The sequence below is a fragment of the Tribolium castaneum genome, chromosome 9, assembly GCF_031307605.1.
Source record: "Tribolium castaneum strain GA2 chromosome 9, icTriCast1.1, whole genome shotgun sequence".
NCBI lineage: Eukaryota > Metazoa > Arthropoda > Insecta > Coleoptera > Tenebrionidae > Tribolium > Tribolium castaneum.
Window position 1 is genome coordinate 4,881,222 of NC_087402.1, and position 20,630 is coordinate 4,901,851.

Here is a 20,630-nt window from a genome sequence, read left to right on the forward strand (position 1 = left end):
CGTGATTGGCAAGGGATTTGGGGGGCTGGAGTCCTCGCAGTTGCTCCAAAAACGGGAGGAACATAAGTCCTTGAGGCCCCACGCCACTGGCGTACTGTGCCGTAATCTGGCCTTGGAGTTCTTGCAATTTTTGTTGCTGCTGCAGCATTTGTTCCTGCTGCCGTCTTTGGAACTCCAATTGTTTGTGGGTTTCATTGACTAATTGTTGGGTGCCTTGAGGCTGCAACAGAGAATTTTACTGTTAGAGACAAAGGAACAGCTGAAGACATCTAAGAATTGTTCATCTGTACTCTCCATGGTTCTTTTTTCCAAATATTCGCAGGTTGCCAAGCCGCCTACGATTACTAAATATACTCAGGCAAGAAGCCAATTTTATCTTCCATTCACTGCAGTTCTTGTGCACATTTTGGAATTTTCAAGAGAATTAAGATGAGGCGGCACCGCAACGCTCACGTAGGGGACATATGCCCACATCGAACCTACTTAGACCTAGTAGAATTCATTTCACTAGTTGATTTTTTTAAGTTCTAAATTAAGCTACCAACAACTTAAAAGTAGATGTTTATTTAAAAAATTAAGGCCCTCCTAGACGTAAGTAGAGCTAGTTGAAAAGTGGGCCATCAAAAATTATTTTATTCGAATATTTTGGAAATTGCATAGGTAATCACAAAATCCAAGCTTTAAACATTTCTCTTCAAGCTTTCATTTTATTCGGCACTTAAATCAATGCTTCAGATTTCTAAGACCACAAATGAAAAAAAAAAGATTTCAAGTTTTTAAACACTCGATTTTTTGCCATTTAATTCCTGAAACTTCCCTATTGTCGTTCTAGTTTAGTTTAGAAGCGAATATGTAATTTAGTGAGAATAATCGATCGGGTTTGGGAGCATCTCCTCTAGATTTGATAGTGTTGGCGTTGGCGTTGAGAACACGAGCAAATCGAAAGGACAGTAGAGAGATATTCTGGTGTCGGTCATTATTACGCCATGATATATCACTTCCGGTGCGTGTTAATTACTCGACCAGCTAAGAACAAGAACGGGTGGTGTTGTGAATCCAGCAGGAGGTCGATCATCTCTGCAGGAATTGCTTTTTGTTGTGTTGTTATTCTGGCGTGTTCAGAAACCGTCCTTTGAAGTCATGTTAGATCGTTTAGAGTGTTTATGGTTAATAAGTCCTTCCTATCACGTAATACGTTTGAACGTTTTACCATTCGGAAGAGCCGAGGTGGAGTGGTCTTTGTGTTTCAGGAAAAAATAGAGTGGATGTCTTTGTATATACACGTGGGACACATAAAATTGGTGCAGACGTCAACTGTGAATAGACGTGAAACAGAAAGAGTTTATAATGTATCAGGAAAACTATAAAGAATAAAGTACGCCAATGAAGTGTAGAGAGATCAAAGTTCCCGAAAAGTACATCAACATGGGTCTAATGGAAATATTCGATTCAGTTTGGTGGCCCCTCTGCATATTAAACTCTTAAAACAATAAAGCCTCCGAGTGTATCAAAGCCTCGCTCTAAAATAAACAGCTCTGTTTTCTCAACTTTTTAAAATAATAACGGAAAAAATCCAATCAGAGTTATCGTCCGCCTTCTCACAAAAACCCCTTTGAATGAGCACACATTCAAAGGTCGTTTTCATTTGTTTTATGCCCTCGGACTGACATTATAAAGGCCTGTTTGGACAGTATCTTCGCCACTGATCTCCCTTTGATCTACATTGTTACGTGAATATTTTATTCATTAACTGATGATCCGGGGACACAATACGTTATTGTTGCCCGAAGATCTGGTTTAAATCAAGAGACGACGCGCCCTCGACATGTGTTCAACAGATGGAACAGATTTCGCGAAGACAATACGCCGATTTAATGAGGAACTCGGCTCGAACAAAATCTGCCGCACAGGTGATCCAAATCCGGCCCTGGACTGTTGCTTTATTGTCCAATAAATCATAATGCGGGATTTATGACGATCTGGCCTTCTTGTTGGCGTTTTTATTATTTCCGCTTCTGTTTCCTATTGTTTATTATTCCTTCAGCGCTTCGATCTAATAATAATACTTTTGATTCAGACTTGGACCGAGATTTTGCATTATTTAGCAGCTTTTGTGAGATAAAACGGAATACGAAGCCTTTGGCCGGATTTGACGCTTTTTGATGTGTCTCCCGGCTTTATTTTCATATCCTGTCAAGCCGCCCGAAATGAAATTGTTGCGTGAATTTATGAGATACAGTTTCGAAATAATAGAAACAAATCTAAAATAACAGGCGCGTGGCCATTATTCGGAAAAATTTGACATGAGTTATTGTCTCACTCGAGAAAAAAACAATGAAACGAGGAAATTTATTAGTCACGATTAAGTGGGCGTTTCGGCTTCGGGGATTTATCTCTTTTTAAATTGCTTATTAAAGTTGTATCTTGTCCAGGAATAAAATATTTTATTAACGGAGTGATATATTAAGGAAGAGGTTGCTGGCTCTGCCAGAGATACGCTTTCCAGTTCTGTTCCATTTCTTTGGAAATTTTTCAAATTGATAATTAGCGGAAAACGAAAATAATGGCTGAGTTTCAAAGCAATTCGACCATAGTGCCTCATAGCCCACTTTCAACAACTAAATGCTGCTTATTTAGAGCATTTTTAAGAAATCCAGAGAGCCACTTGGACGATGGCCAATTATTAATTCGATAATTACGACGAACGGCCAGAGATGTTTCATAATACGGGACTTACCTCCGTTCTTTTTACCTTAACAAGATTAAAACGCATTAGGTGTCGTAATTTACACCAAATTAATTCATCGATCAAAACTATAATTTTTAGTATTCGTATTCACATTAAACTGATTCTGACGAACATTTTCAGCCCTTCATCCTTGAAATTCTAGAAATTACATTTTTGAGCCGAATATTTCTGGACTATAAATTTTTTTACCCTAGAAATTGAAAATGAGATAATAAAAAACCGGAACATCATTGTGTATCAAAGTTCTGCATTGCCATTGATCGTCCGCTTTAGCGAAGTTTTCGATTATCGAATTAATTCTTTTTTTATGAATCCATTTATTAAAAAAAATATTAAATTATTAAACGCGTAAAGAATGAAGTTTTTTTTAGTCTATATACACCAGCTTTCTGGACGAAACAACGATTTTTTTTAGAATTTTATTTTGGCCATGTCGGATAATCGAGTCCATCGAGGATTAGGGCTCAGATGACAAAAGGTTATGATTAAAAAAGCATGGTGGGATCAAAGAGGTGCAAAAAGAATCACACATTTTTATTAAACATTGTAAGCAGAATGATTTCTACATTTCAAATCTTGTTACTGGAAATGTTATTCTGTTTTTGAAAACCCCTATGCAGGATCGGAATAGCGACTTTGAGTTAGAATTCTAATGCTTCACACAGAAACATGAGTTTAAAAGACTCCACTTATTGTTAAAAAATATCTTTTGTTAGAAATCTTTGTTATTCAGGAAGATTTTTTAGTTGGAAAGCAGTTTCTATGTCATGTGCGTAGCCAGCCCTTTGGCAGGTGTATCGGAATAATAAGGCCCCCTCCGCCCTCGCGAGTAAAATTGTGATTAGTCCCGGCGTTCCTGCGGGAGTAGCGTTCGTCGACGTGTCGTATCCCGGTGGAGGAGGCGATGCACGCGCCTTGTCGTTCCCGATTTCACGCTCGAGCTGCGACACGCCTTCTGACGCCGCCACTGAAACTAATCTCGGTTTGTCGCCCGATATGCGTGCCCCATTCGGGCGCCATTCAATCCCAGCTTCGTCGTAAAGCAGAGCATCGTGCTGGCACTTTCCAGCTGGATTTATGTAACACGTGAAGGCTGTTGTTTCTCGCGGCCCATCACTCACTCGGGCCGTGCCAGTAAATCAGTCCCGGACTCGGTTCCCAGTCCATAAACTCGCTCGCGACGGAATATTCAAGCGTTTAATGCGACGAGCGATCGCTTTGCTATAAACAACGAAGACCGGGTGTGACGGCCGCGGGCGATGAGTATAAAAAGAAATAATCCAGAATAGAGTGTGGATGTGACAAGGAATATAAGCCTCAGACAGACGCTTCCCGAGGGATTTGTCATGTCAACCTACAATAAGGGGATAGGAGGGATTAGAGCCGAGACGAGGTGCTTTCCCGATAGAACTTATTAGCACGGGTCGGGGCGAGAAGAGATACACTAATCCGAATAGTTTTTACAAAAATAAAGCAAATTGGAAGAGACGGACGATACCATACTCAAGGATTATATTTAGAAACACCAAATCAACTGTCATTAGACTGGAATGACAACCAACTACACAAATTACGATCTTTACAACGGGGATTAACACAGAATTACACGATTTTTATTGAGGCATTTTTTAGATGCCACACACATGGAGACAAGCGCTCCTAAAATTGGTATTTCACACTGTTTCTCTCGCCTGACAGCTACGATCACTCCAGAATCGTGTTTCAAACTCGATAAAACCCACCCCAACATAACCCCCATACTTTTTAAATCAAAAATGAAAAATAATGACGACTTGGATTCTCACATTTATAATTTACTCATAAAAAAAATTCTGGGATTCTTCAAGTTCTAGTCAAAACCCTACAGTTTTTGGATCAGAAATAAAACCTTCCCGAAGTTTTGTCACTTGATTTAAACTGCTTAGAAGCTAATGCAGTCAAACTCCAATCTTTTGATAACTCGAATCGTTAAAAAAACGTTCGAACAGTCGAATTTCTTGATGTCTCGAACCCTTCCGACAATCCCTAGACCCCAATTTGTCTTTCCAAACCGAACTTTTTCTTCCACCATTCATAATTTGAACGTAGTAATATTTTTTATGTATTTTACACAAATCAACATTTAATTTTTTGCAGCGTAAGTAGTACAGTGAAATCTCTCTTAAAGGACATCTCCTATAAGCGGACCGCTCCATCAAGCGGACATTTTTGTTGGCCCCGCTTTGAGCTAATGTATTTTAAATAGTATTGTTTCTCTTTTAAGCGGACTCTCCAATAAACGGACGCGGATAATCCAATTCACCTTGGAAACAAAATCTCTCCTTTAAGCGGACATTATGTCATTAAGTAATTATTATGACAATCTGTCAGAAATTTCGGGGAATCACATGTTTTATTTCAGTGTTAAACTATTATCTTAAACTAGTTGTCACGATATAAGATTTAAGTACATATCTGAAGAATTTTTGAGTATTGATGAACAAGACGTAGTAAATTTTGGAAAAAATTTTTTTACAAGAAATATTTTATAAGTAGTGTTGTTCTATCTATACTTATAATGATGCTACATACTCCTTTATAATTTTTTAGTTTGATTATACAGCGTGCTCAAAAAATGGCGCACCAACTCAATGGTGTGTGGTAGAGAACTGGTTACATATAAAGGTCAAAATAGTAAAAAAATTCTTTGTATTAAAGTTATTGATAAATAACGGATTTTAGATAAATGATATGTGGCAACGTTGTCTAACAGTCATAATCGCAATAGAATTTGAGCAACAATAAAAATAAATTATTTTTGAAACGGTTTCCTAGGAAATAATTCCCAGTGTTGACACATCTACACATTGTGATTTTTTTGATAAATTTTAATTTTTTTAAATAAAAAAACTGCTAAAATCTGATAGTAAATTTAAAAATAATTATTCATTGTTTTGTTATGGGACGATTACCTGGTATGAAACATAAAAACATAAAAAAATAATGAAAACTAAAGAAATTAACACAATAAGTTTGTAGCTCCAGATTTTTTAAAATATAACTTTAGGAATTTTTTCAACATTTTTCCCGGAATCTGCAGTTGCTTCTCAATAACGTACCACTGAGTTGGTGCGCCAGTTTTTGAGCACCCTGTATGTAGAAGTTATTATTATTTCTTTTAAGAGGACACCTCCAATAACCGGACAAAAATCATGTCACCATAGGTGTCCGCGTATAGGACATGTAATATCAAGTAACATTTTTGTTAGAAAATATGATTTTTTTTATTTTTTTCGAGTTGAAATTTGATTGTATTTCTTGTTGCAATTTTTTTTTTCGATGATTTAAATAAAACTCCAGATTCCAGAGCAGAGATTTAGAGTAATTTGACGCCGTTTTTAGGATAATGTCGCTTGAATTCGAAGTTTTTTTCATGTTTGAAATAGTGAAAATTACATCCGTTCATCATTTCTAATTTAAAAAACTCATTAGAACTCCGAAAAGGAAAAAAATTAAGTGATTTTTGACGTAATTAGGTGATTGCTTAGCACGGTTTAGCAAAATTTTTGAAAAAAAGCTATTAAAAATATAGCTTAATTGTTGTAAGTTTGTCTAAATTCTTCTTTAAACTAGTGAAAATCTAACTGCAAACTAAGTAAAAGTACTCATCATTTCTAATTGTAACTGAACAAGGAAAAAAATGCGGTTTTTGGTGAAAATCTTGGTCAAAATTTCTAAAAAACCGAAAAATAACGGTGTGTTCAATACAATTCGGCAGTTTTTAGAGCTAGAATCTTGCCACAAATTTAGGACCTAAATCGGTGTTTTAGTGTAGTTATTTTACAAAATGAGTCATCTGTTTTTTTTGCGCTTTTGTGGCGTAATCATTTTCCGGTAAGTTGTTCTTTTAAAATCTAAAATCTGGTGATCCGATTAAGTTTGTGTGGGTTTGTAATAATTGAGATTTCGCTTTTGGTTCGCCCCTGGAGCTTCCGTTGTTAATTGAGTGTGGTGTAACAATGTATGAACACCCTCTCATCGTGTCGTGTCCTCCGGTGCGTGAGAGCTTCAAAGCTTCGCTTTCCTGATCGCATAACAGTGATTTTAATTCGAATTATTCCGTCCTCGTTTCATCTTTGAAGACAATAACTCCAGCATTTCCGCGTTGACGTAAACAAACTGAGGGTTGGTGTCCGCCTCCCGATCGTGGGGCAATTGAACGTCGTAATTGGTAATCAGCGGTGGCGTGGAGACCGCGACACGTGTCGCAAACAAGTGCCCACGTGATGAATACATACCCCTTTGAATCGCCCCCTCCCATTATGTTATTTTAGGATTTAACAAGGGTTTCTACTTGACATCAAAGGGGGAGCGAACGCCACCTAGTCAATATTTGATCTCTGCAAATATGTGGTCATGAAGCGGCGAGTTTATTAAAAACGGGGGCGATTATCATAAAATTCGCTGGGGTAATTAGGGGAAACAAAGGGGAGAGGCGGACCACACCGAAAGCAGGGTTAATTACCCTGAACAGTGGTTGGTTCATGACTTTGCGGCCCATAAATCATAATTCATATGCAGGGGTTGGATGAATACAATACGCTTTGCTTCACCCCACTCGATGTCTTCACGCCTTGCTCTGACACCATTCAAGGATTTATTGATTCGCCAAACAAATTATGCCGAAATTACCAGCCCAAAGCCCACCAAAATCAACCGCTTCAGCAGGAATTTCTCCACTTATGAAATTATTATTTTTGACTTGACCAAGCACATAATAACGACGAGCTTTTCATAAAAGTAAAAATCCTGCATAGGGGAAGGTGGGCCAAAAATTTGGAAATAAATAGTCATTTTTTCTGGTTCGCGCGGAAACTCGCTTTGGAGCTATTTCGGTTTCTGTGGGTCAACGAACATCCTCCGTTTGTTTTTAATGTAAATTCGTCAATTACATAATCGTAAACAAGCGATAAACAAGTCGAGAAACCTGTAATACCTGCTCGAGCCGTGTACAGGTGGCAGCACATATAACAAGTCTCGAGTCATTTCCATTTTTCAAACAAATCGCTCTTTGTCCCCAATTTCCGTCAAGTTGTGCTTTTAAAGCTCGCCCGAATCGGATCACACGCTCAACGAACGTATTATTCGAATCAAGTGCGTATTATTTCCTAAGAGCAGTCATTTGTTTACCCGGAACAATCGCGGCTTTCATTCGCCGGCCACTTGACTATTCGAACGCTATTAAAATCGTCCTGATTTTAATTGGAAGAAATATCTTTAATTACTGGACAAGAGGTTCGTTGAGGCTGGGATCGATCGATTGGTCAAGGTTTGGGGAAGCAGGATTGTAAAAGTTTCGGGTTACGCGAGTGTATTTTTACTTTCCGGTTATTTTTGGATGAGCGAAGAGGCACATAATTCTTGAGAAAATTAACAATTTTTTACGCGCGTTATGGATATGGATTACTAAATTTGAAATATCTTGATACACATCGACGACCGGCTAATTTTAAACTCAACATGAATGGAACACACAGCTGTTGGGAGTTAGGGAGAAAGGGGAAGATGCTCCAGCGATATTTTAACACGACAGATGGCGCGGGGTTAAAAAATTGACACAGAAGTATGAGCCAAGTGGACAAATTCGATTCAAACTCGCCGCTGTTTGGAAAAAATGGCGCGGTGCGACCTAGGCCGCCCTCTGTGGGTCACTTGGTTGCATTGGCGCCAAATTGTTTCAAGTTATTTTTAATGATCGGCGCAATAAATCTAATTTGATTCAATTAGAGATAAAAGCGGCATTTTGGGGGATTGTTGGAGGTCATGTATCGAAAAATGTTGGTGAGGACTCTCCGATGAGTAAACAAAACTACAAGACGTCAGTGATTGGCACAAAATTCTCGCTTCTTACTTTTAAATAGAACCGCTAGTATGTTTTAATAGATCGCCCGAGTAAATATAGAGGGGTTAATATCAAAAATAACGCGTGTGACGTTATAGAACCGTACGCATTTTGCACTTAATCTATAATTAGGGATAGTATTGGAGGTTTGAAAGATGGCTAAAACAGATGTTCGTAGTGCTAACTATTTTTATGATAAATTTCGGAATCGCTAGTCGCCTTGATAATAAGGATTGTAACGAGGCTAGAGCCCGATATGGCGAGGACACTGGCTCGTTGATATTTTATTGCACATAATTTGTAAAATCAAGATTAACATTTATGATTAATCTGGTTTACCATAGTAAGAGCGTTAGTTAACAAGATGCGCCGTCGTAAATATGGATTTTTATGGCCGGGATGGCGGAATAAACTCGGACAGTTTCAATCTCGCTTACTACAAATGTATGCAGATTGAATAAGCTCGAAATTGTTTAAAAATCACACAAGACGGGAGAAACAAACTGCACTTGTCAGATAATTTAAATGGTGAATAAGTTGGAATTAAATAATATTCTGGGGCATTGACTGGTTCATAGAGAAGCTCGAACCTGTTCGCGGACGTCAAGCAGCTTCGTTATCCCATGAAATTAATAAATTACGCGTGCCTACATGGGATAACAGTGGCAACCGAGCGCATGCCGTTTACGACACGTTTTTTAACAAACACACTCCTAAATCACTAAATTTCATTTCAAAGAATGCTTAGGATAATTTCTTGAATTTCTTATCGACGATGACCTCATCTACGGCTAAAAATACAATCGTTTTCGTTTATTTATTCGACTACATTTTTCACATATCAATTTTTACGAGTGTATCTAGTCGGTTTAGAAAAAAATCAAAATTCGAGATGAACTGTTTGTTTTCTTTATGACCCATAGATTAAAACTGTTACGAAGTTAATTTCTAAAATGACAAAACATCCATCTCTGAAATTCACTTGGCACCAAATCACAAAACTGCCTGTGAAAAACGTGACCAACAACTACTGAAAAATTTGACAATTATGACAGAATATTAAGTTGCTGGAACTTAGATTTTTCGTAAAAAATCCCCCTCAAAACTCCCAATCAAATTTTGGATTCTGGATAAATTAATTAAATCAGTTAGCTAACGAGAAATACGAAATGTTAATGACCTATTATATAAGTAAAAGAATCAAACAAATTAATAAATAATATGGAAAAGATTGTGGAAATCTAGCAAAATTCCTGCAATCTGTAAGTATTCTCATTCGACGAATAATTGCATGCAAAATCGAAAAGTATCAAGTTTATAACCAACCCGCAAACCACAAATAATTGTAAACTAAAATCAACAATATTGTAAAATTTTTGACTTAGATATTCCAAATAATATTTGTGGAGATAAGGGAGATACTGTGCATTGTATTTTCTGAATTTCAGATTATCGCACTCCACATTCCTTCAACTGGTGCTAAATCTGGCAATCAGAGAGGTCGTATCCTCTTTATCACATGATTTGCATTTTAATTTAGTCTAATTTAATTGTGACCCATTTTTCGGCTATAGTAACATGAAATTCCATTGTCGGCCTGTCCTTCCTGTTCCTGGCCGCCTCACTCAGGCGTCCCTCATCCAATTTAGAAAAAAGCCCGTGACGTCAATATCTAAAAAAACTGTCGTTTTCAAATCGCTCCGAATTAATAATAATCGTATCCGCTCCAGTTGGCTCGCCACGGTCATCTTAAAATTCTTCCTCGAGTGTTTAAATTTAACCCGTCTTCCCGACGATGCACTTTGCGCAAATTGCTGCGAAACCGCCCTTAGTGCCCCATGACTTGCATTTATAATTGTGTTAAATTAGCCGCACTCACAGATAAGACTTAATTTAATAATGCAGGTGCCGCATCATCAATAACGCATTTATCTCCCACTGTCAAAAGTCATTGTTAAATGGCCCGTAAGCCGATTAAACGGGGGCGAAACTGTATTTTTGCACTGTTTTTTGTTTGGTTTGTCAAGGGTTGCGCGTGTTGAGACGGCATCGGGATAGATTAGGCCGTTTCCGGCTGGTAAGTGTCTACCTTGGCGGTTTTTTATATTTTTTACAAGAAGGGTTGCGGAGGATGTTATGTCTGGCGAAAGGGTGGAAAGTGTTAAAAAATAAAACGCCGACAGATGAACTGCAGCAGTGAGGAGTGGATCCGGTGTCAGATTTTGACTTTTGTGCCACTTTTGTGCTCCTCGTGGGATGATAACGACAGAATAATACTTTTCAAGGACGAGGCTTAATAATGCACGCTTTAGACGAATTTTATCAGTAAACAAAGATTTATTGCTCGGGTATTTGTTGTTTATTCACAAGTAAATAATTATAAACAGATATTAAAATTAGACGTCAAAAACTCTAGAAACTAAATTAACAGTTTATAAAATATACAATTTAGGCGATATTCAAACGAGCATTCTTCCCACATGAACAAATCAGAAAAGTACCAAAATGCAACCACGTATCTACGCATAAAAAATATTTGTTATACAAGACAACGAAACCGATTTTTTTCGCAACGTTGAATTTATTTGTAAAGTACCTGATGTAAACTATTAGAAAATTATAATTTGAATCATTTTCTAAGTAAATAATCCAGTTATTTGTTGTCAGACTATGCCTTTGGTTGTAAGTTTGTTTAGGCGTCCCAATAAGCTGTCCCCAAGTTTTCATAATGAATTCCCGGTTGTGTACCGAGTGCAATCAGAATGGAATATGTGTAGAGACACAGCTTCATCATTTGTTGACAAAGCCGCCCGGAATATTACGTATCATTGTCGGGGTCCAAATCCGGGGAAAGGCCGATTATCGCAATATGCCTCTTTGTGGTATTAACGCAGAGCCCATTGGTGTCGAACACGCATAGAGGCGAAACCGTGCTATTAAAATAATAAACGGCCGCAATAAACCTAGGCATTACAAGCCTAGTATCGACAGCCCAGCGGGACTCTCATTCTCGCGCATATTAATCGTCCGATAATTATGCGTTGGATTTTTGCGAAATCGTCTCATGTTCCTCCGTCTCCTATGCAAATCTGGAGCGATAGCGCGTCTGATTTAGCTCTTCTTATTCTATCAAGATGGAAACAGCGCCATTATCTCGTCACTCGATCATAATTATGGCGGGGATTTGCCTCTTTGGCTGGCTTTGTCTCTGCCAACTGAACCAATCAACCTCTTCGGCAACAATTCGCCAAGATAGCATAATGCGGCGCAAGCAACCCTCTAAGACGTCTCTCTGATGGAATTGAGCGCTCGCTCGCTTTGATACAAACTTTAAACAACATAAATACACACGGTTACAAAGAGATTGTAGCTATTGAAATGGCGCTGCCGCCCCCGACCGCCACCGACATCTCAATTATGATTATTTCCTTGCGGAAATTAAGACCCTCTTTCAACTAACACAAGATACTACATAATACCCCCAACACACCAACTAAAAATCTACTTTGCAGCACACAATCAGACGCATGAATTGAGACTTAATTAACATAATGCCGCAAAATTTCAATCACCACGAGCCGTACTTGCACAACACAAAAATCGCATTTCTACGGCACCTGTTCTCCAGCCTTGCTCCCAACTACTCCAAAACACTAATTACATATTCAGAATCCTCTGACTAGTTCCGAAAATCTTCGTCATAAACTCGCAACGAAACAAAAAACATAATGAAAAAAATGCGGAATTCGAAAACTAAAAAAAATCGAAAACAACATTTTAATCACTTTGATTAATGATGTCAAGTATGCTCTCGTAAACCAAATAGTTTAAGTAAAGATAGTTTAAGCTTAAACGATTTTTGTGTTCCTTTTTAAAAATCGATACAACAAAAGGAACTCTACCTTGTGCAGGACACATGTTTCTAAATCTTGGAGTAGTTTAAACAGTATTTGTAATATCTCGAAGAACTGCGTTAGTTAGTTAGAAAATTGAAGAGATTTTTCATAGATTTATTTATTAACAACTGATTAAAATTGTGTGGTTCTGGATTTAAAAAAATCCTGAAAAATTATAACAAATTGATTACGTTTTGCGATAAATTCAGTTTTTATTTTTTTTAATAATCATTTAAAAATCGTAACTTCTAACTACTGAAAACTGGTATGTTACTTTTGACTTATAGCTGGTTGTTAAATAATCGATCTTTTGTTCAAAATAGCAAAATGATTTAATTTTCTAACAAATGTATCGGTTTTCTGAAACCCTTTTATTTACAAAAAGGAAAGTGTGCCTATGATGCCCCCCCAAAAAAATAACAATTTTTTAATTATAATTTTTTTGATCACAACACGCTTAAGTTTGTGTTCCTTATCGACTCTTCTGCGCTTTATTTTTTTTTTTATTCTAATATTAGGAAATCCTGCAAGAGTGCCATAATAGGCATATGTGTACTCAGATGGCCCCTATCGTAAATTATAACAAAAAGTACATTTTCAACTTGAAATAAGAATTTATTAAAATAACAGTCTTAATAACTAAAAAAAAACTGACAATAGAAGTAATATGGAGTTTTTCGAAGACCTGCTCAGCTTCATCGTCAGAACTATTTTAACTTGAGAAAAGCTGCTTTTTTGCTTTACTTTTTTGCCCATTTTTCTTTGTATTTCAACCATTTTTTTTAATGACAATCCTCAATTATGCTTATGGTGGGAGTTCACCTGTTCTCCAGCCTTGCTCCCAACTACTCCAAAACACTAATTACATATTCAGAATCCTCTGACTAGTTCCGAAAATCTTCGTCATAAACTCACAACGAAACAAAAAAACATAATGAAAAAAATGCGGAATTCGAAAACTAAAAAAAATCGAAAACAACATTTTAATCACTTTGAATAATGATGTCAAGTATGCTCTCGTAAACCAAATAGTTTAAGTAAAGATAGTTTAAGCTTAAACGATTTTTGTGTTCCTTTTTAAAAATCGATACAACAAAAGGAACTCTACCTTGTGCAGGACACATGTTTCTAAATCTTGGAGTAGTTTAAACAGTATTTGTAATATCTCGAAGAACTGCGTTAGTTACAAAAATTGAAGAGATTTTTCATAGATTTATTTATTAACAACTGATTAAAATTTAGTGAATGGGTTTTTAGATTTATTGGCTTAGACATTAAAAAAAATTCTAAATTTTTCTACTGGAAGAATTTAAGAATGTTTTTTTCTAAATTCATCCAAAGGTGTTGTTAAAAAATTGCACTTTGAAATTGGAGTAAGTTTCTGTACTACGTAAGGCATTCATTAGGAACAAAGAATCCATCTCTAAATTAGAATCCTGCCATTGAGGAATCCCATTTTTGCGTTTAAAGAGTTGTGGGCAACTGTGACAATAAATTTGAGTGGCTCCTTGCCGGGTGAGTATTTCGTGAAGTGTAGGTTTCCGGTCGAGTTCGTCCCCGCCTGTGTAAAAAGTGGCTTTGAGCCGTTAGCTCGAAGTGAGTCCGTATTTGCACAAGATGTAATTGTACATAACCTCGTTATCATTAGCCGTGTGCATCTGATTTCGACCCCGCCATATATCCCATCAAAGGATCCCGAACTAGCCCCTTTTGATTCATCGCGATTTGGCATTCCAGTTTCTGTGTAATTAAGTAATGGGAATCAAACTTGTGCCTTCTGATGTGATGCTGCTGTTTGTTCAACAGTTCCGACCGATCTATTTGTCTGTTTGATTATTTCGACGAGCGCTCCCTTCGGAATCAAGAAATCATCCTTTATCCAAACTCCAAATATCGCTCGAACGTGTATTTTGTTATTAATAACAATGTGTACACGGGTCAAAATGTCACCGGGTCACTCGTGTTGGACTTGCATGGATCCAATTATGTAAACGCATGATAATCGATGCAAAATAATAACCGAAAATCACAATCGGACGCGATTGTTTCCCAGAAGGGTCATCAAAGGCTATCGCGCGCGAATTTTATTTTGACTCGGACAATGCGCGGCCCAAAATGGAGGGGTTGCGCATTATGATTAGCTTTTAATAGGACCGTTATTATGTGACATCGGGGACATCAATGGGAATCATGGAAATTAGTTGTTATTGTATACATCACATACGGACTCGGCACAAACGCAGTCGTTATTATACACATCCATATCAATATTTGACAAAGACCTTTGTGCTCGATTAAATTATTCCGGCTGGCATTCAACTAAAACAAACTCTAATTAACGGACCAACCGCATATTAAATCGATCGCAAAGGGAAAAAACACGCAACCAACAATACACACACACTGCTGTTTGCTAATTTCAAAGCTGATTGCATTAACAAATACGAAAAAACAAGGCCCTGGTTCGGCCGTTTACTGGGTCTCAACAACGCTTCACATTCAAAACACAACGCAAAAACAGGGCTTGGACAATCACACATTTTTGGAGCTTTCCGAAAGACCCATTCCTTCGGAAAACCAAAAACTAGGTACTTTCCTTGTCATTTGAAAAATTACAGTTTAAAAAAAACAATAAAAAATAAAAACAGTATTTTTTATGAAATGACAAATGAAGATATTAAGAAAAAATAATAACAGAAGATACCGTTTCTTTCTCAAGTTTTTGAATGAAATATTCGCTACCTTTCTGAACCAATTTATTGTGTAAAAAGTCATCGTCCGACATGCAAATTTGCATAATTGACCTGCCACTTATAGATTTACAAGCTGTAGAATAAATTTGCTAGCAGTCAATGTGAAAACACAACGTAACATTACATGAAGCTTGTAATAAATGAATTACAACCGTTTCGGTCACGAGTGTCTTGAGCAGAGCCGCGCTAAGTTTCCATAAATATTTGTTCTTTGTTTTTAAGTCCATAAAAGCTTTTTCTTTGTGGAATTTTCGGAGAGACCTGCGGCTTGTAAAAGGTGTACTTGGCTAGTTAAAAGCGCGTTCTTCGCAATAAATTCAACGAATGATGTCCATCGGAACTTTGAGCCTCGTTTTATTACGATCTATTAAAACAGCGGCGTTCTTAGTTTTATATCAGCGAGGTTAAAGCGAATCATAAATTAAAATATTCAAGCCATCATTACAAAGTATTCGCAATCGGACAGCGATAAAGTCTCGGCGATAAAATCCCGGATTAAACCTAAGCGAAATGGAATTTAAAACGAATCAAATCGGGGGACCACGACCCCAACCACCCCAAATAAATTCTGAAAAATCGCTGAAAATTCGCCAGTGTTCTTGCTCGGGGAATGAAGAATGCGGTCGTATCTCGCGACGTTTTTGGTGATAATTATGGCGAATTGGCGGGGAAAGCCGTCGGTCACCTGAAAACCGCCTGAAAAATCAGCATCATTGTTTCAGCCGCGACCCACGCGCGCGCCCATTGGCTGGCACAAATCCGACGTATCGCCATTGGTCACCCGGTGACGGATGAGTCGGTTTTGTCTGACAGGTGGGATAATAGCATTTCGAACAATGGCGAGACGAAAATATGTCCGATGGAATCGGCCGCCCTCAAAGGAACGACTCCGACCCTAATAGAAATAAAATATGCAACGCGACACACACAGGGAGACGATTGTCGGAAGGTCTTTGTGATGGCGTTGTTTGCTCTTTCTTTGAGGAGGTTTTGATTCTCTCGACCGAATTAAATTTGCATCGGGATAAAAGGGAACGAACCTTCGTGTCCTGCTGCTGCTGTTGCTGCTGCTGGGAGATGAGCTGCTCGCGGACCATCTGCAGTTGCAGGATTAGTTCGGACAGTTTGCGGTCCTTTTCCACGAAGTTGTCGCCGGAGAGGGCTTGCTGGATGGCCGCGGTGGGTTCGACGTCCCTGCAAAAGAGTGTTTTATGTAAAAAATAGCCCTAAAAAAAGTTTAGGAAAATAATAAAAACAAACATTAAAAGCAACTACGATTAATTATTTAATTTATGGCAGCACAAATCTTGACTGATTCGGAGCTGAAAAAACGATCGGCTTAGAGGAGCATTAGATTTATGGACCCTCTGAACTGGATTACCAGTATTATCACAAAATTAAAGCCAAATCTGTGTTAACATACATACAACGTCGTCGTTAACTTATTGATTCGAGTTTTTGGATTATAGGAGTGAATCTTATGAACTATTGAGTTAAATAAAAAAAAATCTTACGACCTGAAAAACTAAACTAGGCTGAATTGCTGAAGACAGAAATAAATCGATTTTTATTTGACAGTTGAAATGAATAAAATATCTATTACAACACTGACCAACTCGTCATGGTTTTATGTCGTTTTGGTGTCATTAATCATTTTTCAATAATTTATTACTGAAAAGACAAATTTTCAGTAAATAAGTGTGGTTCTGGATTTAAAAAATTCCTGAAAAATTATAACAAACTGATTACGTTTTGCGATAAATTTAGTTTTTATTTTTTTTAATAATCATTTAAAAATCGTAACTTCTAACTACTCAAAATGGTATGTTACTTTTGATTTATAGCTGTTTGCTAAATAATCGATCTTTTGTTCAAAATAGCAAAATGGTTTAATTTTCTAACAAATTTTATTTACAAAAAGGAAAGTGTGCCTATGATGCCCCCCCAAAAAAATAACAATTTTTTAATTATAATTTTTTTGATCACAACACGCTTAAGTTTGTGTTCCTTATCGACTCTTCTGCGCTTTATTTTTTTTTTATTCTAATATTAGGAAATCCTGCAAGAGTGCCATAATAGGCATATGTGTACTCAGATGGCCCCTATCGTAAATTATAACAAAAAGTACATTTTCAACTTGAAATAAGAATTTATTAAAATAACAGTCTTAATAACTAAAAAAAAAAAACTGACAATAGAAGTAATATGGAGTTTTTCGAAGACCTGCTCAGCTTCATCGTCAGAACTATTTTAACTTGAGAAAAGCTGCTTTTTTGATTTACTTTTCTGCCCATTTTTCTTTGTATTTCAACCATTTTTTTTAATGACAATCCTCAATTATGCTTATGGTGGGAGTAAAGTAACAAAAAGTAGAAACGTTTTATCAGATCAAGACTTACCAGATACATTTTTATTTGATAAAGGCTTTCTATTCATTTTGTTCATCAGAATTTTTTTTTGTAAGTGACAGAAAGTAGTAGCGTAGTAGCACAAACCAAATGTCAAATAAGAGCTTGTTATTTAAAAAATCAAACCTTTAGTGGGCTTCAATGTCCCTAATAAATTGGTATGAATTCATAGAAAATTTTTGAAATTGCTCATTCGGGAAATCGCCACATTTTTTTCTTCATAGCTCATAGTTATGGCATCTACAAATTTTCGGTTAATATTCCGGAAAAAATAAATTTTCCCCGAACTCGAGCTGAAAAATTCGAGTATTTTGGAGGCCTGATTTATGAGCCAAAGTCTGTAAAACGTGAAGTCTGTCTTTAGATCGGATTATCAGAAAATAAACGAATTCCGAGTAAAGTTTGAATTGATATTTAAACTTCTGAAAGCAACTGAAAATTCGGGTTCCGTCCTGAAATATTGATCCAAGTTTTGCGTTTTCAACAATTGTTTAGACTTCCTGCTTCTCACAACAATTAGAAGCAATTTGTCTTAAACACTTCACACGTACTATCAATTATAATAGTAGCGGAACACGTAATTTTACATCAAGATATGGTTTTATGGCTGTTTGCACATTTGTTGGGCGATTAGGAAACAAGTTTTCGCAAAGGCAGTTTGTGTGATTCCAGTGCCCCCAAAAATTTTATTTTAGAAAACTGGTCGTGTTATTATAAATCACTCTTCATTCTAATGAGATGTACAAAAATAAATCTAATTAGTTTGGCTGTTTAGTCTATAAAAAGGGGAGCAGATTTTAACTGCCTCAAAGTGATTCTCCGAACCCTTCTTTTTATTATTTATGAATCCTTCCCTTCCTTTTAAAATTTCGTTATTTGACACAAATTTCACTTCGTTTCGTGCAGTAAAGATAAAAATAATAGCCGAGTTCATTTATATTCTTCCAGTGTTGTTTATCTCCAAGCACTTATTGCTTCTGGCTATGATAATTTAAAAACAGACGTAGGCTTTTATCCATCCTCGAGCACAAAGCTCGTAAAATTCGACTTGTTGAAACCATGTAATTATTTCAGTCCTATTGAACCACTAGTCCCCTTTTAATAAAACACTGAATTATGCAGGAGCCGTCTTGCGTTCGCGAACCAACTAATTTCATCATTGAAATGCATTACACTACAAATAAACTGCATTGACCTGGTGCAACATGCACGCTCCGGTCAAGGAGCAAAGCGTCGTTGAGATGAGAAGGGTGTTGCTTGCGTCAGGACTTCCATCTGAATGCTGAGCGGATAAAGGTAATGCATAATACAGTAGTGGAGATTTAATATAAATTTTAAATGCGATCGAGATACCCCGCCGCACTACTTCCTATCCATCCGAATGCAATTTTAATCGGATCGATCGAGGAACTCGATTAAATTGTTTGTTGATTTTGCTTTAATTATGACGACGAACGGGAAAAACGAGTGTGCGTACGGCCGGTTTGGCTAATTGCGGTTTGTTGCGTGATTTCGTAATTGTGAGACTTGGGATGATTAGCGAGAGGTTTTTGCCGCGGATTTGCCGGAAATCGCCGATTAGGAATCAAGATTAATATGGGAATTTGATTCCGGATTAAATCTATACAAATCTGCCCTCAATTCCAGCCTCCGATTGCAAACACAACGAAAAACAAAATACTAGTAGTACAATGGATCCGGTAGACGGCAGACCTCAGTATAATTCCTAATTTCCTGAAATCTGATTCATATTTGACTCAGCGACGTTGAGATTTGGTTGAAAGTTCTGACGTATCAATCTTTCATTAGATGCAATATCGTCAGGATCACACTAAGTAAAAACATGTGATTCATTTGTTACGATTTAATTAATTTTAGCTTTATTTTTTTATTAAAAAAATAACCGAAGTAGTCGTATTTATGCAAATATTTATACTATTTTGTTAATAACTATGATAGATTCTATTTATTTGATTTGACTACTCATACAATGAATAAATCAAAACAAAACGCAAACCCCAATCCCCCTTGTAAGTCAATCGTCGGAATCTAATCTATAAATGTGATTCAATTTTGGTTAAGCATATGTTCTCAATGTAGGATTAAAATCTTTTACAGATCACTTGATTTGAATTTGAAAAATGATTTTTGTTCAAAGCAAATAAAAAGTAGAAAAAATATGTATTGAGGATTCGCTGGAAGGTGAATTTGGTTCAAAATGTAATCCAAAATTTAGTTACAAAACCTAGATTGTAAAAGTATACGGTAGGTAAAAAAATAAAAAATAAATATGCGTATGGTGGTAATGCCATCACCCAAGTGCCAGACTTTTCAAGTCGCATCTACAGCCTCTGACCTGACCTAACGACCGCTAGTAGTGACCGGGTAGGTAAAGAGTAAATAAGGCAGAAACTGAGCATGTTGTAGAAAAATCATTGGTTATGATTGTAGCATTTCTTGATGTATGTACTTTAAACAATTTTTGCTATTCTGTGGTACAAAGTAATATTTCGACCTACGGGTACTACATATTGTAGCAACGTTTTCTTTGTACACCATTAAATATTCATTATGATTACCCCATCACGATTTATTGCAGACAGGCTACAGTCTCTCAAACGAACCGATCAGTATCGTCATATTTTTGAGTCACCCTTGCCAAACCATCTTATTGTTAGGGCTGCACACCATTATGTGTTGTAAAACTTTACGGTGTACAAAGAAAACGTTGCTACAATATCTTTTAAGGAACTATTTGTTTACACACTCATAAATGAATTTGAAATCATTGTGGTGTAGGTACCTAATCACAAATTGGAAAAGTTCATTTCCACCCAGAAAGTTTGGTGATTTGGTTTTTTATTATCCTTTTAGTATTGTGAAAATAAATATTCAACGTCGGTTCCAAATTGAAACTTGGTTAAAATACCCAAGGTGTAAACT

General features: G+C 36.8%; 1 protein-coding gene across 4 annotated transcripts in view; it reads right to left on the reverse strand.

The window, feature by feature from the left end:
- Sox102F overlaps positions 1–20,630 on the reverse strand; it is a 70,012-nt gene that overhangs the window by 2,621 nt on the left and 46,761 nt on the right. For all 4 annotated transcript variants that reach the window (XM_015979436.2, XM_008193900.2, XM_015979438.2 and 1 more), the window contains 2 exons: positions 16,320–16,473; positions 2–220 (listed from right to left, as the gene is read on the reverse strand). In XM_015979436.2, coding sequence (XP_015834922.1) covers positions 2–220; positions 16,320–16,473 — 373 coding nt within the window. The remainder of the gene's footprint in view (position 1; positions 221–16,319; positions 16,474–20,630) is intronic.